A 20,558-nucleotide genomic window follows, 5' to 3' on the forward strand; every position below is an offset into this window, starting at 1 on the left:
CAACCCTCATCCCGTGCGGAGTCGGGAGGGTTGCGGACTATTTTTTTGCTTCATCCGAAGCCTCCGGTTTGTCTTCCGGAGTTACTACTGCAGCGCGGCCTTTGGCAGCGCGCGAAGTAGACTTGGTGCATTCCTGAGCCGAATGGCCGGGTCCACCGCAGAATAGACAGAGTTTGTTATCCATCCGTCTCTTACGTTCTTCGGACGTGAGCTTCCCGTCCTTTCCTAACTTGGAGGTAAGGTCCGGAGGTTTAGAAACGGAGGATGATGCGGAAGTAGCGGGTTTGTCGGATTTGTACCTCGAAGGTCCGGACGAGTTGGAATTCGTCCGATTGGACGTGGTTTGCTTAGGAGGAATGGAGGTGGTGGGTTTAGTTTCGCGGGCGACTTCTCCCTTCCGTTCCCAGTATCGAGCGTCGATAGTCTGGGCAAGGATCTTGTATTCGGAAAGGGTGGAAGGTTTACCCATGCGACTGATTTCGTCTTTGATACGAGCCGGAAGTCCGTTATAGAATTGGCGTCTTAGGGCACCGTCACCCCAGCCACGGACTTGTGAAGCAAGACGCTGAAATTCAACAACATATTTATTAATGCGTTGTCCGTCACGCATATGAAGTTGCTCCAATTGCATTTCCGCATCTCCGGACGGATCGTGCGGTCCGAAATTGGTTTGGAGTTCAAGCATGAACGCGGAGTAATCATCCATCCAATCCGGACGATCATCGTCCTCGTCGGCTAGGAGATCCAGTTCGAACCACTCGAGTGCCATACCCTTAAGGTAGGATTGGGCGAAGTTGACTTTTGCCCGTCCGGAACGGAAGGCTTTGGGTTTGCTTTGGAAGTGGAGCTCGCATTGGACGAAGAATGCACGAAGCTTCCGAGGCTCAGTGCCATCGAAAGTATCGGGCTCACGGATCTTGACTTTAGAATCTTCGGACGAGGTCGGACGACGATTGTTGCGTGCGAGATTGTCGATGGCTTGAGAAAGCCGAAGCATGACACGGTCTTGTGGGTTTAACCCGTCAAATTCATCATCGTTGTCATCCGGTTCATCATCCGGATCACCTCCGAAGTCATCCGGAGGGTTTCCACCAGGAGTATCTTCATCGTCCGGAGGTCCTTCGTCATCCGGATCACCTCCGGCAGGAGTGCGCATAGGGGTTTCCGGATGCGGACGATTCATGAGTTGCGAAATACTTTGAGCAGGACCGCGTGATACACGGCGCTGAGAGAAACTGGTGAAGGCGTTAACTACGGATGTCGGATCGCGTCGGGTGGACGAAAGTCCGACAGCGTGCAAAGCGGCTTGGTTTACTTTAGTAGGAGCCATGATATGAGTAAGTGTACTTGGAAAGGTGTGAGTTCGAATATACTGTTAAGGTCGTACTCTCGTAAGATCGGATCCGAAGGACTTCGGCCTCAGCTCGTACGCTGTGCCCCTTTCCCAAGTACTGTCCCTTATTTCAAAGTACTAACGATAACGCGTCCGAAGGTCCGGACGGGTCTCGTAGTATATCCGGAAGTCTTCCGGATATCGGAAACGCGTATAAGGCTAATCCGGACGTATCCGAACTAGAAACTAACAGAGTAAAGACTACCCGAAGGTAGAGCCGAGGATATAGACTATCGGAATCTATCCGAAGTCTCGGAGAGTGACAAGAGTAAGGAGAACTCAAGTCCGGAGGACAGAAAGAGGACAAACTAAGATGATATTCGAACTGAGGTACTACAGGACATATACACGAGTTTATATACTATGAGGATAACGGAAGTATCAGTAAGCAAGGGTCCGAGGCTATGTACGAAGCATGTGCAAAGGTTATCAAACGCGAGTCGGAAATGAGACATAGGTTAACGGATCAGTAATCATACCGGTAATAAGCATAACCGAAACACCGGGAAGAGGAAATACCGAATAGGCTGTGTTTAACGTTATATGAAACAGGAAATGAATTAGAAAGCTTATCGTAAATCGGATCGGAAGCGGATCTATACATCGGACCGGACCGGATCTCAGGGTCCGAAGTCCGGAAGAGAAGCGTGAATATATGGGATATGACAGGTGGCGAGTTCGGCGTGCAGGACATGCAGTTGGCCGATGACTGACATGGTGCCTTCCCTGAATGAAGAAGCAAAGGAGTGCTCGATTTTAAAGACCCAGGGTATGGTCTGATTCTTTTCCCTGGTTCAAATGATGAGTTTTCGCTTGTACGTTATGTCTGTTTCGGCTTGGTGTCTCCGACCTTTAAAGTATGTGTTCAAGTCCTCTTTTGTCTTGATTGTTTCTTTACCTTTCAATTGGGATACAGAGATTTTGACTGTGTTTTTCGTCTGGCCAACTGGTGTGCTTCAGACTTATCATGTATATTACGTCTCGGCTTCTCAATTACAGTATGCGAGATGGTCTGGACTACTGCTATGCGCTAAACAATTCATAGTGAGAGACGAAAGGCATTTAGTACCGGTCGTCTGGCTTACACCGCACAGTAGGGGTAATCATTGCGAGGAGGAAATGAGTTCACATGCGATCAACGAATAGGATTGGTTGGCAGTCGTCGGGAATTGGCGCGTACGCGGCGTTACGATTATGTAAGACGTGTTGGAAAAGAGTGACGCCTATCTTACTTGGTGTATTTTAATTTGCTTATATAACATCCGCCTGCTCACGTGCGGCAGCAACCAGCAAACTTGAAGCGTCTGAACTCCCGTGATAATTGTCATTTATCATCTCCTTCATGAATTCCTTCAAGAACTACGAGACCATTCAAGTTACGCTCAAGTACGGCGGAGCTAAGGGCGCGCGACTGATATCTGGGATGACGAATAAAACGGAGGCCCTTCATGTCCTTCTAGCAGATCTCAATGTTCTTAGAGCACATCGTCCAAAAGGCGAAAACATCCATCAGGAAGGTGCTGCGTTTTTATTGGCATGGCCTCACCCCACTCATGCGTCAGTCCCTGTGGTTGAGGTATGTCTCAAGTATTGTCTTGTACCGTGAACTACGGTCGATCCGCTCTTAGGGCACTTTGTACCCAAGATGGGTGACCATTTCCAAGGGGAATCCAGAGCTGAACGCGGTCAAAGAGGAGCTCTCTATGTAAGCACTTTTACAGAAGCACATGTACATGAATAAAACTCAGACGCGATCTCATCTGTAAAGCGAATCGGTGGCTGTTGAAATGTGAGAGTGTCCTCATACAAACGACATGTATTGAAGGTCCATCATAGACTACCGTCCATTGATTTTACGGGAACACGCGGAACAAATTTGTCACCGTTGGGACCGAAACATACAATAGAGCTGCCGTGGACAGAAGGAATGAGTCCACCGTTATCTTCTACATCAGACCGTTCTGATTCACAATTCACCACGGAAGTAGTTCAAAGGAAGAGATCTCGATTCGATGTGAGTACTGTGATATATCTGCCATTCCTATACACTAAACATTTCCAAGTTCGTCAATGAGCAAGGTGTTTCATCACCACCTTTTGGGTCAGATGGTAATAATGAGCCCTCCTCGAATCCTTTATTGAAGAGAATTCGAACCGAGCAGCACCTCCCCATTCAGAACAGTACAGCGGAGGGGAATCATACTCTAAACGGCCTTTCAACTGAGGAATACCAACCCACTCAAGTGGGCGACAAAACTCATCGGTCCAGATACCCGACATCCCGCGCGGGGCTCACAATCACCCCTCAACAGCCATTACGCATCCCTCCATATCACATCAGACCCCTTCCAGGATCACCCGGCATAAGCAACAGCTCCACCCCTAGCGGTCCCCGCCCACCAAGAGATAGAGAGGCTATCAATAGGCTATCGCTTGAGCTTTCGAAGGTCCGCGGTCAGCTAACCACCTTAAAACATTCTGAGAAAGGGATATCGGAAGATCTTATGCGTCTTGGTGTTCCCCAACCAAAGAGTGAAGAAACAACGCCTTCACCCCATGGTCTCGTACACCAGCAGTTCGGTATGCACGTAGCTGACTCATTTGATTTCTTGTAGATATGGAGGCGCGACTGATACTGCTTGAAATCGAGTTGCAGCAGGAAAGGACACAACGTCTCCGTGCTGAGCGTATGCTCAGTGAAGTAGAGAGGGAGTGCAGGGTTCCATTTGTGGTGCCAGCGTTATTTCAGGCGTTTTGCAGAATATCGGAACTCGGGCACCATGAATACTCAAAGGCAAGCGCGCTGTACGATCAAGACACCTGTCTAACCCATTGACAAAGTGACGAGTGCTTTCTTGCATATGTGCATTTCCAGGGTGATCGCCCGAGCTCAGGCCCTGCCGTTCTCAACCAGCCTTCTATGTCATCTTCAAATCAGCATTTCTAGTGGGTGGTAAAGTGCACACAGGCGCTCCCCTATTAGGTGTTATCGGTTATATTTTACGTATGTCCACAACTGAGGGCGGCCGAAGGTTCGTCTCAGCTATGATTTAAGAGTACAAGGACTCCCAACATGAAGTGTTCTCAGCCATAAATATGTTTGGAAGGCATTGATGCTCTCTTGAAGCAAAGCGTATCAATGTCCTCCGAAACGTTTGAGCTAATAGGCCCCGTGAGTGCAACATCAAACAAGGGGGACCCCAAAGTGCGTAAACAATTTCTGATTTGAGTATTGTGCTCATCAGACTGCCATGATCATGTTGCCTAGCAGGAATGCGAGAGAAAACAATTGTCGTGATCAAAGTGAACAATTTCAATTTCACAGATTCTTTTGGTGGGCAGCAACCAGCTGCATCTGCGGGCTGACAGAGAGACGATGTTGTACAAAAGAAGGACAGTCGGCATGCATGAGAGCGCGCGTTGGTGCAGAGTGACAGTGATGTGATTGTCACGAGGGAAAGATTACATCGCCCGGGGGGCTCGCGAACGTGGCGCAGTTTAAACCAGGTCTCGATAAGTTGATCCTTCAGGTCTTAATCCCTGGGCTCCGTTACTTCGTCCCAGCTCTCAAAGTTGTTGATTTCATGAGATCCTAAGGTTACATGGTGTGTGATCATATGATGAAATACAAAGAGTCCGTCATATTTTCCCATATTGAGATGTGCACGTGATCTGTGGGATTGTCGCGAAGTGCACCCACAGAAACCTGACAGAAACCTTACCACCGTAATTCAAGAATATCACGGACTGCGTTAAGATCTTCCGAGATAGTATAAGATGGAAGCAAAAGGTATGGGCAGATGCATTTGAGCAATTTTATTCCCAATTTATAGGGCGACTTCGCAGGTTCTCCCGCTCCTGTGCTGGGCTTGTCATCCACACCGACACCCTCTTCAATGGCTCCTACTACATTCGAGATCCCAACAGAGATGGCTCCGGGTCCTTCCTCATCCGCCTCTTCAACCATACTTCAGAAATGCACTCGCTGTGCCTATATGGGTCCCGTCGACTCATACCCACCCCGACGTACTGGTACAGGCCACCTCAAAGTATGCATCGGCTGTATGGACAAACAAGTAGCACGGAAGTCCGCTGCCACTGTTGATTCATCTGGATGTGGGCAGATTGCCACCGCGGCGATGAGCTTGGATGACTTCTTGAAACTCGTCACATTGAACAAAGGCCGCCCATTCGACTTTGACACTATGGTGAATCTACCGCCGGGGATGTTTGCAGCTGGGGAACATTTGTATAATAGGACGAACAAGATTAGAGATTTCCTGGCAGAAGCATCGGAATATCACTGGAAGTGCGTTGTCTACGTCATGCATGCACTGGAGCAGTTCTTACAAGACGTCTTTCATACAGTCAAAAGAAAACAAAGCGCGGTGGAAAGTCGACGGTCGTCACATACTTCTGTGCCCAGCTTGAAGGAGAGCAATCAAAGTCGCGAAACCAAGATGCCGATCGCGCCAAGTCACGTTCTCGCATCACTCGTTATCATTGTGGTGGCTGGCTACGTATAACAACGATGGACGATAACGAGCTTCTTCTTCGTATTCGTATGACACATGCTGAAGCGCACCCAAGTTTCCCTGCGTCGTTTCGCAAGTCGCAGTCGGGAGAATTCAAGATGGAGACCACACCAAAGCCAATTCCGAAACAGCCTTTGTTCACAACAGCGCCGATGACAGTACCAGTCGGAATTACTGAGATGCCTCAAATAATGCCAAGGGATGACGTGGGCCCAGAAGAAGATGGCGTGGGACCCATGTTAGAGCAGCCACAGGGGAACGGAGGACCACCTCCAGGCATCGTACGTCAAGATAGCGTTTGGTGTTCATTCTCTAATGATTCACTTCTGTTATAGCCTGAGGTTTATTTCTCGCCAGACCAGCTTGCTGGACTGAGACGAAAATTTGACGCCATGATGAGCATAGCATCCGGCCCCTGTCATCCTGACCTAGCTCACGCTTTAGGGTCTGTATTCGACCACTTGGATCGTACGGTGGGCGACATAGAGGTTGGGAGATTTTCGAAGAGGCAGAGGATTTCATAAGTTCCCTTTGCTTGGCTAATCACCAGACGATCCCGTTGGAGACCTGCTTTGGGCCAATGGCCCATAGGGGTCTCCGAGTCTGTCCTTTGAGACAGAGCTGAGGGTTCTTGCCGACCCGTGATGCAGCGAATGGTACGACATCACCTAATGTCAGATTAATTTGAACAACCATGGACTGCAAAATTGGGGGCAATATGAATATAGGAGGCGTTTTATTTGTCATACGTCATGGGCGGCTGCAATCCTGATATCTCGTTGTGGTGCAGAGATCACACCAGGCAAAAAACGTCGCTGGCCAGCTCCTGACATGACCATATTGATAATACATCAAACACCACGATTGTATGTCATGCATTTTTTACAGCATATACGCAACCGAATATTCGCATCGCGGTCGATCAGTAGATGGCTCACACTTATTTCATCAATTAAAGTAGTCATGATGCGTATAGGGAGCGTGCTCGCGAGCTGCATGACAGAGTGAATCGCTGACGTTTTCCCCGACATATCCGAGTATAGTCTGGCGTAGTCCGTAAAATCTAGTTCCTAATACCTAGCCAGGTCATAGAGAAGGAAGACTGCAGTCGTTCATGAGTTCCTAATACACGAGGAGGAAATGAAGCGTGGAACCAGGTTTATGATGATGCGCCTTTTATAAAGCCTCCTCAAGCTCAAGACCCGAAAAGAGCAATAAATTTACATCATATATCTCTAATGCTACATAGTTGTCAGTTTATAGATTCACGTCCCGGATTACGTCTTGCCATTCATCAAGGTGCTTCAACACCTTCATACATTTATTTCTGACATCTTGCTCTGCATCCTCCCCCAAGACAAGATACAATGGCCACTCCCTCCCAACTGCAACGCCTTCTCCTCTTACGACGTCTACGACGATTTTCATCGCCTTCGCGGGGTCTCCTGGCTGCTTGCCAGGGACAGTCTCATACCTCAGCAGTGCTTTAGCTCGTGTTTCATCATAATCAGGAATAGGATGCGTCGTGTCAAATTTATTGCTGTATATGTTTTCTGTGCGGAAGGCGCCAGGCGCGACGATCAGGACGCGTATGTTGAACGATGCGAGTTCCACGGCAAGTGTTTCGCCCATTACTGCAAGTATTTTTCAGTTCATGGACGATGTAACGTGTATGGGTCCAACGCGACTTACCATGCACAGCTGCCTTTGATGAGGCATAAGAGCCTGCCAGCCGTAGTGTTGGTCACCCAGGGAAAAGCTTAAAAGGCATTACTCACCAATTCCCTGAAATAGACATTGTTCAGCCACTATCAACGATAGACAACGCCACTCACCCTAATTTCAGGCCTCCAGGCGCTACGGCTCCCGATGATAACTACTGTACCACTTTTCCCTGCAGAGCTCAAAGCGTGTGTTACATGCATATCTCCAGAAACTTACTTTCACGCATGTATGGCAATGCTGCATTCGTGACATCCAGCACACCGAAGACATTAGGGCGGAATTGTCTTTGCAGCCTATCCACCCTGAAACCGATGACATGCATTAGGCACGGGAAATAAACACGTCTGTGTCCTACCCGCATTCCTCGAGGATTCCTGGCAATCCAATACCCGCATTGTTCACCAACACATCAATCCTGCCCCATACCTTAGCCGCCTCATCTACGCGTTCCTTGATGGCAGTCGTTCCAGCAGTCACATCGAGCTCTAGGAGGTGTAGGTTTGGAGATTGGGGAAAATCTTGAATTTTCTGGAGAGATCGGGCCGTCGCGACTACGCGATCACCGCGTTCTAGAACGATTGATACTAAACGGCGACCAAAGCCTGATGATGTACCTATAATGATCGACGTAAGCTACTGCTTGATGCGCACCATAGGAAATGAGGATATTCACCTGTGATCAACCATACGTTAGAGTCAGACATAAGTACAGTGAGTTGCGGTGTGCAGCGAATAGATGTTCGGTGGTAAGACCTTATTCTCCTACGGCCTTGGTTCTCAATATGTAGCTTTTGATAACTTGGCCCATGTGGTTTGATTAATAAATATCGATAACGGATCATGCAAGCTTTTGGGATTATGCTGCTCCTGTCAAATGGTATTGCTTACTGTCACCTGTGAGAAATTCAGGTTGCGCAAGTTCAGACGCTGGAAACCCGCTGTCACAGATACGTCTAGCAACAACTATCTCCTAATGATAAAAACGCAGCGAGTCTCATACTGATGTTTAGTCTCTAGTTGGTGATGATCGATGAGTGACGAGTGGAGGAGGATGACGATGACGGCGTGTAGAAAGGGTTGTTTCATATCCAATCAGCTAGAAAACATTAACACTTCAAACAGACCTTATCGGCTATCCGCACCCGTACCTAGGCCTATTCTCGTACACTAGTACTATTCCCCAGGAGTCCAGAACAGCTCGTACTAGAGCATCATTGATTGCAAAATTATGCGGAGACTTTTGCGTCTCGGATGTGACCGAAGTAGGACCCCGTAAGCACGTGAGCGACTTGAACTACATAGTCTTTAGATGGACTTGCTTTCAATAATGGCCTCACCTTCTGAATCCCTCAACACAGAAATACCTCAGTAGGAGACCGTCTCTGTTGTAAATGTCGATGCATGTCTCCGAGCCCAAATACCTTGACTTCCCCACGACTAGCACGATAAATCACTCTATAAGGTCACTGAGAAGAAACGGTACACTTCGACTGGTACTAGGCAGTAAATGAAGCAAACCTTGTTCCACGCATTGATCCTTTGATCTTTCGCAGCTTCGTCACCGAACATCGGCATTCCAGGGTTCGAAGCCATCTCGGCAATATGGTTCATGAAGATGGCACTGTCGTTCTTCATCTCCGAGTCATTCCAGAGCCCGAGCGGAGATACCCTTCTGGCTGTGATGTAGCCTGCTAGTATGCAGGGTGCAAAGAAGTGTATGTACAAATACGCACCGCGTTGTAGCTCATCCAGTACATGGTGGGATTTCGGCGGAGGATAGCAGTGAGAAAGGTGATGTCATCGATACTGAAGTTGCGATGCTTGCCGCGATGCCCATCGTTTGTATTTTGAGATGCAATGCTGGCAGTCCGAGTCAGCTGTACTATACAAGTGTCGTCTTAACACCGAGGAAATTGCAACGAAGCGTCCGCATTGGTGAAAACAGGTATACGAAATCTAGAAGGGAGAGTGAGTGTGCATGGCTGGTGTGGCGGCAGGCTGAGGTCAGTGTATACCAACGAGCGTCAGCGCAAGCCTAATGCTTATGGGGTTCTGCTTCGGATGCTTTGATGACGCGAGTTTAACTTGTTTTTGCGAATCAGCTGTAACAGCTGTCTCCGTTGTTTAAATGTTGCAGAATATAAATATAGAAATTCTGTCTCTAGTCAGTCAGCCAATGAAAGTCGATATCTTTGAAACTGTGGTCCATTTGAGCGGTATATGATACGACCAAAGGTAAAGAACAAAACAAGACAGCACTTGACTCAGGGCTACTTTGCGCTCTTCTTGGCAGCTTTACGCTCCTTCCTCTTTCTGCCAATAACTGCGCCAATGCCCTGACCACCATTAGCATGTTCTTCTTTCACAGGCTTTGCTGGTGTTTCATCAGCCGCAACGCGTCGTTTCTTCATAGGTGGTTCTTGAGATATCTCACCGTGGTCTTTTGTGACTCGCGTCTAAATCTGAGTCAGAAATAGTGATCATAGACGGAAATCATACATACATTTACTGTCGGTTTTTCCTTGTTCTGATTCGCTCTTCGCTGGACGACCTGCACGTTTTCTATGGAGAATTCCACTACAAGCGTACCCTTGGGCATTTTCACTTGGCCTTCTAGCTCATCCTTTATCCGCTTCAGTCTAGCTTCATCAGGATCCTTCTTCCCCTTCTCCAGCTTGATGAGATCTCCAAGCTCTTCTTTCCACCAGGTGCTCAGAAGTGGTGCCACAGCAGGATTGTTGTTGGCCCACCGAAGAACGCGTAGCGCATCCGCATGCCGCGGCATCTCGATGAATCCATAACCTTTGCTGCGGCCTTTTCCTGTGACAGGATCTACCCGTTCATGTTGCCGCACGATTTTGGCTTGCTTGACTCTGCTTCCCTGCAATCGTTTCCCAACCTTCGGCCTCGTGCTGGAGTCGCCTGGTTCATCGGATTCCTTGGTGACCTCTTCTAGCTCCTCGGGCGTCAAACCGTGGCGTTCTCCTTTTTTGACTTCATCTTGGAATGTACGAAGGGCGTGGAGAGCGAGGCGTTTAAGAGTCCGCTCAGTAACGAATAGGGGTATCTGGCGAACGCTGAGTCGGGTCTTCGATACGTATAAGGAAGGATTTGTCCGCAACATGGTACGGCGAGCAGTGAATGAATTAGTCCGCTTCTCCAGTTCAACAGGTGGTATGGTGCTGGCCGCTGGCGTATTAGGCAAGATGACTGGAGAATTCTGATTTACAAAGATAACAGGGATGATAACAAAATCAACCTTACCTCCCTCACGCAACAAGTAAAGATTTCTCTTGTCTGCCTTTTCTCGTCTTTTCTCGCCTTCATCCTTCAGCTTACCTGCTTGATCCCGCGTGACAGCTCTCACAACATCCAAAGTGCGACCATGAAGTACAAGACTTTTGGCTACACCCGCAGATGGGTCAGGCGTTAATATTGATGGCAGGGTAAATGGGTTTTTTGTTGGCTGAGAGGTGTCAGAGACACATCGTACTTTGGAGAGTGAGACGTACTTGTTGCGGGCCCATGGTTTCGGCGCGCAAGATTTCGCTTTGCTCGATCACCTTGTCGGCGACCTCTTTATTCCAGAAGCAAACGAAACCAGTGCCTCGTGAACGTTCGGTGCCTGGTTCGACGGTAATTCGAGCATACCGTAGAGGCCCAAATGTGCGGAATCTACATCATGAAGAGTGAGCACACACGGGGTGGTGGGAGAAGGTACACGTACAGTACCCGTAGTTCATCTTCTGTAGCAATAAAAGGGATATTGCGGATGAAGAGTGTGGTACCTGTGTCCGTTTGAGGTAGCTGAGGTTTCACGGGACGTCGTTGATTTTCGGCACTTATGGCTTCTTTATCGTCGTCGTCTTCGATGTCTTCGTCTTCGTCCTTGTCGCTGTGCTCGTCCTCATGAAGACCTAACTGCTCCTCTTCGTCTTCAGCATCACTCAGCTCAGCTTCACTATCTTCAACGTCGACCATCTTGACATCATCCTCATCGACATCATCTGATTCGGCGTCACTCTCATCGGCATCTTCAGGCTTCGCCTTGTCCTCCTGCTTTTGTACTTCTTGTTGGTGTTTTTTCGCCTCCTGTTTTACCACCACCTGCTTTTTCACTTCTTGCTGGTGTTTTTTCGCCTCTTGTTTTATCACTACCTGCTTTGGCACTTCTCGCTTCTTCTCCTTTCCAACGCGCTCCTTCGAGCTTTCGAATTTGCCCTTGTCCTATACCACCCATAAGAAACCCGTCCACGAATAAACGACAACAAAACCCACCATCTTCTTATCCGCCCACTTGACCCTCAACTTCCTCCCATTGATCTTGATCCCCTCAGTCGACACGGTATCAAAAGCAGTCTGCGCATCCTCCTTGATAGAAAAAGATACATAACCAAAACCCTTGGACTCCCCAGTTCCATTATTGGTTACGACAAAAGCATATCGCACGGGTGCTAAATCTGAGAATGTTGTTTGTAGGTCGGTGGATGTTGCATCATAGGGGAGGTTGGATACGAATAGTGTGGACCTGATGAAGCGCGATGTTACGTTGTTTTGGTGTTTGATGTGAACGTATTGACTTACCCGTGTGATTGTGATGGGGCTTGTGCGTCTTCTTCTCTTTGCCTGCGTTTCCCGAGTGATGTTGCCATCTAGATTTGGAGCGCCTGGCGTGGCAGATCCTTACTTTCAAATTTTGAAGGCGTTGTTTGTATGTGTTAGGATGAGAGGCCTTTGCCAATCAGGGCCAAACTCATGTTAGGTCAACCCAAGTCAATCATAATTTTTCCGACATCGTTACTACTAAAACTGGCTGGTGGCATGCATATGCATCTTTTGTGATTGGCCGAGGTGTTAAGTAACCTGCAACTTAAAACTTCCACAAATCATAACAGATACATCACAAAAGGAAGATGGAAGAGGCTGATTGGTGTTTCCCAGTGAGTCGTCACCTCACCTTCTATCATTCAACTCGGACTCTCAGATTGTCACCGTTCTTCCAAATCCTCGGTTCATGGAATCACTCGATCAGTGTGCATGCGACTGCTTCCCGTCATCCTACTGCGATCTGATACGCCGATACTGTTGAATCTTCCTTACTACCATCAAGTACACCCATCGCGCTCATCTAAAGATGCTCTGCATCCGTGGCACACAAGCAAACAACGATCCGCCCACATTCTCACCACGTGCAAAGCTCAAGTCTCAGCTGATACCGATCTTGATATGAAACCATCGCCCAGCTTCAAGCAGCCCATCATCATCAATTCTAGAATCACGATCGCGGTGAACTGCAACGTTACTCGCAGATCAAATCAATACGCCCATTATGCATACGAGGCCGATTCCCCGACGCCCATCGAGGTATCTCTTCCGCATAAACGGCGAGTCGATCCAAGACGCAACGTCTATCCGCATCGCGAAGAGAACTTTGATTTAAAATCCTATTATATTATCGGAAGAAGGCGTGATCAGCCATATGCGCATGCGAGGATAAAACCGATCGTAATGGTGATTGGACAAAGATGCGGTAAGCTCGGGTAGTCCCTCTTCTTGCAGTTACATAGCGATGTCGCGTTTCCTATCTTGTTTCACAGGGTTATGATCATGCAGATGACCGTTTCATCATTGGTAAGCTGATCAGCGCGCCCGGAAATGATGGTACATACAGAACGTTTCAGAAACGGGGTCTCTTTGTGAGTAGCGGTTCACCTACCTTTCTAAGCGAGCTGACTATGCGCTTGTTACGCGTGTTTCGGTGTGTGCGCGTGATTGTGACAATGCATATGCACGTGGGCGTAAATTTCTTGGAATGATAGCTGGGGAGAACTTCTTGTGTTATTATCGAAGTACATAGGTGAGCAATCAATAATAGGTCACTCATCATGATGATTACTCTGCTATTATCAAGCTCAGTCAGATTTCGTGCGCGAAGGCGGGATATCGACACTAAAGCTAATTAATTACATCCCTTAGGTGAACCCAGCCAAGTATACATGACAGCATCCGCAATAGATCTGAAAGGCTATTAGGATAAGTAGTCCATTGCTTGCGCTTGGATATCGTGCATCCAAACCTGGCCATGGGGGACTGAGACCGAAACTTGGAAGAAACTTACGGCGATGGATGCCCAGGAATTATCGAAGCCATGCAATGATATGTACCCTTGGTAGGTGACTCTGCATTTGTTCCGTATGTGTCGGTGCTTATGATTGTGACGATGCACATGGACGTAGACGTTTCTCGGGCATGCCGAACATGTGAAACGACCCGATAGCATGGGCTGCGAATTAGTATCGAAGTGTGGTGTACAGCGATCAAAGAAACGAGCAATTAAATGGAATGTTATCATTCATCGGGATGATCCCTCGAGGCCTCGAGTTCGATTAGATTTCGTGCGCGAAGGCGGGATATCGACAAGTAAGTACTGGCGAAGCTAATTAATTCCATTCTTTATGTTATCCCGACCTTGCATTTAGGACGGCATCCGCAGTTGATCTGAAAGGCTATCAGTTAGATCTAATACTTGGACATGCTGCGTCCAAACCTGACCAGGTACTACATAAGACTTTCATCCGAAGCAGAAGCAGAAGCATCGACTGAAGAAACCTCAATTGCGATCAACGAGGATGGAGAAGAATGTCCTTGTCTTCCAAGGTGGGCAGCTGTATGTTCAGGTGACTATGTGGTTAGGTACCGTGCGTTTTGCGAGCACATGATAACGATGCACATGCATGTCTCTCGTGAGCCCGTAGAACAAGGAGGTCATCAAAACAAGGTCCGACAGCCCAGGCTCCAAAGACTTCCCATGTTGGTATCGAAGCCCAATCAATAAAACGGAAACAATAAACCAGTAATTCGAGCATTCCTATTCGTCCGGACGATCCCCTGTTCAATATTGTCTAACTTGATTAGATTGCGTGCTCACCAGATGCTTGTGCGAAGGCGGAATATCGCACCTGATACTGTACAAAGGACGGCGTCCGCATTAGATCTGAAAGGTTATCAGGATAAACGTTAAGGCATAGACATCAAGTACCCAAACTCGACCAGGTACAATCCCTTGATCTTCCCCATAAACTTAGGTACCAGAGAAGAGGCCCATTTCAATGAAGGCGGAGAAGGATGTTCCGGTGTTCCAGACCACCAAGTGGCCATACCGTCCAAGCTCAACTCGAGCCCAAAGCATCCAAAAGAGGGTTTCTTCGGGCAGAAGACGCTCGATGATGATACAAACGCGCATCGATCCCGGGAAGGAATCATATGATCGAGCTCGAGATGAAGCTTCGATGTGTAAGACGTCTTGACGATGCGTACGTAGGTGCCCTTGTTGCGTCGCGAAGATCGTTGATCGTCTACTCAGTATAGCGTAATTGTAAGTCAACCATTAACGCGATAATGAACGAATGCCCCGCCATCGCGTCGTAAGCCCATATTGCGAGACGTTTCATTTGAGAGTATGGTTTATCGATGCCCTTGGATACATTATCGAATGTTCCTATCAGACAATTACTTCATGGTGATGATGGCGGCGGCAACTGCCTTTTGGGTGGGGCTTGGAGGGACAGGAACGGAGGAATTGGAGTTGTTCCGGAGTGATGATCAAACACAGCTTGGAAGGGGCCAGTTAATCATCATCGATAGCTAAATTACATTATTCCGAACTTGTTCAAATTGTCGAATTGGTAGAATGATTATGTACGCTGACGAGAATACCCATATCTATCATTTTCGCAAACCTCCGATTTGACAAATAACATATATATATACATATGTCGGCGGGTCTGATGGATGGATAAAACTTCTCGAGCGAAGATGGTATGTATCCGCCATCATCGAGACTTCTTCAATCAGACTCTGGGCTTCTCCGCATTGAGTTGACCGATTTGTTGGGAGATAGTTGGGTGGCCGTGACGTCGCCATGATGCAAGTGTGATGCCAAACGCGGAGTGGTGGAGCGTCCGGGAGGATGAGGCGCGGTGCGGAATGAGGTAAGGGATACCCCTTACGCGCATCACATGGACGATCACAATACATACTTAAGTAGATTGGAACCTATACAAGTGGGTTTAAGTCGGAAGAGAATCAGCAGCCGTGAGTCCTCGAGGCGTGCCTTTTCGCAGCGGCGAACGTTCCTTGCAAAAGACGGAGCGCACGGGTGTCAGGGAATGTTATTTGTAAGTCGGTGGACGTAAGATGTTTGTATCGTGCTAGCCGCAGTTCGAGTCACGATACGGACGCATGTCGGCGGACCTGGGAAAGTGCGTTTGTATTTCTTTTGTGTTGTTGTCGCTTGATGTGTGAAATTGATCAGTGCGACAAGGAAGCTCCGTCATCTGATCTTATCCTGTCTTCCAAGCCGACTCCCGAGGACTAGATGGCGGCACCTGCAAATAGATTTTCGAAGGCGTTGTTTGTATCTGTTAGGATGAGAGGCTTATGCCAATCAGGGCCAAACTTCACTGGCAGTTGAGCCCAGGGTCCAAGTTCTCTGAGAACTTATCTGGTTCAGGACGTGCGTTTGTTGTAGGTAAATTTTCGGATAGAATGTCTATTCTTATATCGCGACAGGATATGCCATAGCGAAAGGGAGGCTGATTGATACCCTTTCTGTCGCAGGATGACTTTACCTTTGACACACGAGTCGACTCAAACGGATGGTTGCAACTGTCGGACGTGGTGATCCACTGGCGCTACCTTATTGTACCGTCACCACCGTTCTTCCAAACTCTCAGTCCGCGGTTACTGACATGAAGCGATTACCAAAGATTTCGTCTTCTTACTAGCGCGCATCAACTTTTGAGAACTCGAATACAACAAACTTGAATGACATTGCCGAGCTCGTCTATTGGTCTCCCAAGCTCGTCATCCGTGACGTTTACACGATTCGCCTATCCCAGAGTCCTGTTGCCCTGTATCCTACGCTATTTTTGCCCTGCATCCAAGGGCACATTCTGGCAAAAGGCGTGATTGATGCCGGTGCCGGTATGGACTGATACGAAACCACCACATCCAATATGTAGAGCTCCATTGCATGCACTGGGGCTCGCGAATACGAGCACGGCGAACTGCCAGTGGCTACGCTAGTGTATACTACTATAGTTCCGGGCATGAATGCCCGTGAAGACTAGTAGTACTGGTACCGATCCTCATCCCCATCCGCCAACGAGGTCATCCGATAGCATTAATCTAGAACGCGAACAAGAACGCGCCGGTACCATGGCACTGCGAATCACTATTATTAGAGAAGGCAGAGAGAATGGAAGGCGCAACTGGTATCGGCATCAGCATAGCTTTTTGTTCGATGTTGACTCCGAATTTGGGTCCGGGACGTTTGTTGACTCATTGTGGTACCATTCGGGGATACCAACATTAATTTAATTAAGCTCGAGCAAGTGGTTCTGTTTCTTGATAGTCTTGCGTCATGGTGGGGGTGAGGAAGAGCGTATCTCTTGGTAAATGATGCATCGATGAACGCCTGTTTGAACTTTGATGCTGGATATATATACCTGGGCGCAAGGTTCTGCATTGCAGTCCTTACTCGGGTCCTTGCATGGAACATCACCCAAGTCCATCAACACGTTAGGGGGTTCCGGCTATATGATATCGTAGGAAGACCGGTACGCAACGCTTTGACTATTAGCAGTCGTACAACCAGTCGATTCACTCACGGGTCGATATCGCATCCGCAATGTATCGCGAAGAGAATCCAAACTCTTATATTGGATTCTTGGCGCTGTCCGTACGCCATACGGATGGTAATATTAGTAATAGCAGAAAGAGCTCGTCATTGCGACGTGATAGACTCGGATTCGGGCTCGCTCGCTTCCCCTCCTCGGTGGGCATTTCTGTTTCCTATCTCGTGTTCACTGATGATAAAGTTGGATCATGATGGTATGATTGAGGGACGCTGTGGGCTGTTCCCGGAAACATGATGATGCGAGGGATGCGGTGGTATGATGATCAAAGTGCCGCTTGAAATGATTTCTAAATTTGTTACCATGATGTATTACGGGGATGCACAGCGTTTATTAGGAACACGGACAAGTTGGTTACTGAAGGAGTATTAGATTTCGTCCGGATATCGAGAGAGTGAGGGTAATGAATTCCTGCCAGTACGAGAAAAGTCCAAGGGTCGGTCTAAAATGGGATTTTCGAATAGAAGATGATGTGATCGAGTTCGAGATGAGTTCGTAAGACTCCTTCATTTTTGAATTTGAATATTTTATATTATATTCCATGTCGGGAGAATGTTTGTACATTCATTTGACAGTTAACTTGGAGTCGGACGTCCTTGACCGATTTGCCTGGTTAATTCTTGAATGACCGGCTTGACCGGGAAGAGAAGATGCGGAATAGAGTGAGGTAATTGGATTGACGATCTTGTGGATTTAAAACGGATAATCACGTGACTAAGATGAGTGCTATTCCTTGTGTCGTTTCTCTAACTCGGCACGTTCAAAAACCTTTTCCTTTTAATATTATTATTAACTAAAACCACGCTCGTTGTTTTTCTTGTACTGGTACTTCCATCACCTCGCAATGGCCGGTTTGTTGCGCAAGTTTAGGAAGCACGCTGATGTAGAACATCCGGCACCGTCAAAACCCGTTCCACTCGATTCTCCTCCTCCTTCACTACCACCTCTCTTTGCTAGATTCGCGACCTCCTCTTCTCTAATGGATTCTTGTACAATGCCACCACAGGATGAATGGGATCCTTGGAAGGTGCTGGCAGAACCTCCACCAGAACCTTCACCAGAACCTCCCCATCAACCTTTGCCCGACAAGATACCAGAACCTCCAAAGCCGCCCCCCTTACTATTACCTGTCGGTCGCCGCAAGTACACAGGTCCCGGTTTATTACCTCAAGTAAAACTCGCCGGTGTGTCCTTTCTTTAATCATATTATCGTGTATTCATCCGTCTCACAGACCCCGACGCACACCTAATCCGTGCTGTTTCCACACGACAAGATCGCAACGATCACCTCTCCCCTATGGCACCCAGGCACCCCTCAAAATTCGCAACCCACCCCCCGCAACAAGCAAATCAGGTCTCTTCATATCCCCCGGCGGCTTCTCAACCTCACTTCACTCAAACTCAAATATCTCCTCCTCCTTCGAAACCTGGCTCCAGCTCAAGCAGTAGCAGTAATCATACGGATGCAACTCGCTTCACCAACTCCTCTTCAAGCGCGTTTACGTCCACCAGCTCAATCGCTCCGGCTATCAAGGTAAGCTGTCTTTTTTAATCCCACACGTTCTGCCTCAGTGTCGACACACGAGTCTATTACTCCCGCCTTGCGCCAAATCCACTTCATCTCCGTTCTTCGAATGCCGTTGACACGTTGGTCTTCTTTAGCACCTTGACGTCACGCGCCCTCAAGGTCGATCACAATCTACTTCGGTTCAACCACAAAGATTGGCGGCAAACCTTATTAAGCCGGTTAGCCCCCCTTCTAGATCCCTTGGCACCTCCGTGAGTACTAATATAATTTCCTTTCATTTTCAATTTTTTTATTGGCACCAGCGACTAACCTATTTTGTTAGCTTGCCGACGCGAACGTACCCGCTGCTATTAGTACCGTCCGAACTACTAGTAAGACTTTGACTCACACTCGTCCGTTGTCTGCTGTCCCTCCGTCCGCACGTTCCCCCGTGCTGCCAGACAAAAATTTGCAACGAAACTTAATGCCAACTACGACTACGACTGTTATGACACAGACTGCCACTCGATCATCTAATACTACTCGTTCCAAAGCGACAGCGGTCCCGCCGCCTTCTACCACTGCTCGGTCGTCAGTAGTGTCATCTTCTACCGCTACTGCCCGTCCCCATCCTACCGTTCGTCCCCCCAATACTACTCCCCATCGCGCACCTTCCACCACCCGCCCGCCTCCCAGCAACTACGCGATACCCCCTCGCCAAGGCACCCAACCCCTTCAGCTCAACTCGAACCGGTCAACTTCGATAGAGCTCAGCGCCGCTCCAATCCGGAAAGGGCCGTTGATTTTCGCTGCTATGGCCAACGATCAGGCGCCCATCGGACAACGAGAAAATATCTCGCCCAATCAAAACCCAGCAATGACTAATAAGCGCTCATCCATCATTCTACAACAAAATGTACCTCTTGCTGGAAGCCAACGCCCACAAGCACCTATGATTATCAACCAACGCCAACACCCGCAAGCACCTATCAGCCAACATAACAACTCTGTGAACGCCACGCACATCTCCGCATCATCAGCGCGGCGTGGTGCAGATCATGATACGCTTGGTTACCCGTCTCCTCCCGCGGAGTATAGGACTCTAGAACTTGGGAGAGGTGTTAATGTGCCTTTGGGTGTGTCCGTGCCTTCCATGGAGCGCGCACCCGTGCCTCTGACCTATGCACCTACGGGGGTGCCTTTGACATCAGAGCGTGTGGGATTGGTGCGCGGGGGATCGGAGCGTATCACTACGGCTTCGACTTCTGCACAGGGACAGGGGCAGGGACAGGGACGCTTTGTAGCTTCGGGCCCGGCTGCGGCTGGAGCTGGGAGGCGTATTTCATTGGACGTAGGATCTGGGCGTTCATCAGACGCCATAATAGACCGATCATCAGATGCAGGACCTCTTCAAAGCCGTATCAGAGTCTTATCAGACACTGTTCCCCCATCATTGCGCAAACTCAACCGAATGACGAGTAAAGAAAGCCTCAAGCCTCGCGTGTTGACGAAGTCACGTCCTCCTACTCCTTCCTCTTCTACTCCTGGACCTTCGGTGCCGACCAAATTACTATCTAATAAAGTATCGATGGAGGGGTTCTCGGAGGACGCGTTGTTCTTAGATGAAGACCCATTCAAGAAGGCCGAGGGGGTGCAGGTTGTTAAATCCTGCGGAAGTGATGAGGGGACGGCGAGGCCGG

General features: G+C 48.5%; 5 protein-coding genes across 5 annotated transcripts; 3 read left to right on the plus strand and 2 right to left on the minus strand.

The window, feature by feature from the left end:
* Positions 1-2,735: 2,735 nt before the first annotated feature.
* Positions 2,736-4,229, plus strand: F5891DRAFT_985121 (uncharacterized protein; the record flags this gene model as incomplete). The annotated part of the gene is made up of 6 exons (XM_041377541.1): positions 2,736-2,969; positions 3,022-3,098; positions 3,162-3,182; positions 3,230-3,407; positions 3,457-3,973; positions 4,009-4,229. The coding sequence occupies 6 exons, from the start codon at positions 2,736-2,738 to the stop codon at positions 4,227-4,229; spliced, it is 1,248 nt and encodes a 415-aa protein (XP_041219957.1).
* Positions 4,230-5,117: 888 nt separating this feature from the next.
* Positions 5,118-6,862, plus strand: F5891DRAFT_1063120 (uncharacterized protein). Its single transcript, XM_041362989.1, has 4 exons — positions 5,118-5,183; positions 5,240-5,702; positions 5,762-6,209; positions 6,264-6,862. Exons 1-4 carry the CDS (start codon positions 5,171-5,173, stop codon positions 6,450-6,452), a joined length of 1,113 nt encoding a protein of 370 aa, XP_041219958.1. The 5' UTR covers positions 5,118-5,170; the 3' UTR covers positions 6,453-6,862.
* Positions 6,863-7,086: 224 nt separating this feature from the next.
* Positions 7,087-8,898, minus strand: F5891DRAFT_1063124 (uncharacterized protein). The gene is made up of 8 exons (XM_041362990.1): positions 8,802-8,898; positions 8,327-8,749; positions 8,009-8,267; positions 7,870-7,955; positions 7,764-7,822; positions 7,707-7,713; positions 7,621-7,653; positions 7,087-7,562 (listed from the first exon to the last, which is right to left on the minus strand). Exons 2-8 carry the CDS (start codon positions 8,493-8,495, stop codon positions 7,186-7,188), a joined length of 990 nt encoding a protein of 329 aa, XP_041219959.1. The 5' UTR covers positions 8,496-8,749; positions 8,802-8,898; the 3' UTR covers positions 7,087-7,185.
* An 886-nt stretch (positions 8,899-9,784) lies between these two features.
* Positions 9,785-12,375, minus strand: F5891DRAFT_1063127 (uncharacterized protein). Its single transcript, XM_041362991.1, has 7 exons — positions 12,238-12,375; positions 11,932-12,181; positions 11,381-11,880; positions 11,166-11,328; positions 10,918-11,119; positions 10,157-10,863; positions 9,785-10,109 (listed from the first exon to the last, which is right to left on the minus strand). Exons 1-7 carry the CDS (start codon positions 12,303-12,305, stop codon positions 9,924-9,926), a joined length of 2,076 nt encoding a protein of 691 aa, XP_041219960.1. The 5' UTR covers positions 12,306-12,375; the 3' UTR covers positions 9,785-9,923.
* A 4,569-nt stretch (positions 12,376-16,944) lies between these two features.
* On the plus strand, positions 16,945-17,647 carry F5891DRAFT_731118 (uncharacterized protein). The gene has a single exon (XM_041373006.1). The coding sequence runs from the start codon at positions 17,124-17,126 to the stop codon at positions 17,586-17,588; it is 465 nt and encodes a 154-aa protein (XP_041219961.1). The 5' UTR covers positions 16,945-17,123; the 3' UTR covers positions 17,589-17,647.
* Positions 17,648-20,558: the final 2,911 nt, after the last annotated feature.

Source organism: Suillus fuscotomentosus (assembly GCF_016647785.1).
Source record: "Suillus fuscotomentosus strain FC203 chromosome Unknown F5891scaffold_81, whole genome shotgun sequence".
NCBI lineage: Eukaryota > Fungi > Basidiomycota > Agaricomycetes > Boletales > Suillaceae > Suillus > Suillus fuscotomentosus.

Excerpts from the sequence above, each read along its gene's own strand:
- F5891DRAFT_1063120 (XM_041362989.1), top strand. Across the intron at positions 5,703-5,761 it reads GCATCGGAATATCACTGGAA|TCAAAAGAAAACAAAGCGCG; the intron begins GTGCGTTGTCTA and ends TCTTTCATACAG. Across the intron at positions 6,210-6,263 it reads GAGGACCACCTCCAGGCATC|CCTGAGGTTTATTTCTCGCC; the intron begins GTACGTCAAGAT and ends CTTCTGTTATAG.
- F5891DRAFT_1063124 (XM_041362990.1), bottom strand. The coding sequence starts at position 8,495 with ATGATCCGTTATCGATATTTATTAATCAAACCACATGGGCCAAGTTAT. Across the intron at positions 7,823-7,869 it reads ATTGCCATACATGCGTGAAA|GGAAAAGTGGTACAGTAGTT; the intron begins GTAAGTTTCTGG and ends TGAGCTCTGCAG. Across the intron at positions 7,563-7,620 it reads ATCAAAGGCAGCTGTGCATG|TAATGGGCGAAACACTTGCC; the intron begins GTAAGTCGCGTT and ends AAATACTTGCAG.
- F5891DRAFT_1063127 (XM_041362991.1), bottom strand. The coding sequence starts at position 12,305 with ATGGCAACATCACTCGGGAAACGCAGGCAAAGAGAAGAAGACGCACAA. Across the intron at positions 11,120-11,165 it reads AAACCATGGGCCCGCAACAA|CCAACAAAAAACCCATTTAC; the intron begins GTACGTCTCACT and ends GACACCTCTCAG. Across the intron at positions 10,864-10,917 it reads TTACTTGTTGCGTGAGGGAG|TCATCTTGCCTAATACGCCA; the intron begins GTAAGGTTGATT and ends AGAATTCTCCAG.
- F5891DRAFT_731118 (XM_041373006.1), top strand. The coding sequence starts at position 17,124 with ATGAACGCCTGTTTGAACTTTGATGCTGGATATATATACCTGGGCGCA.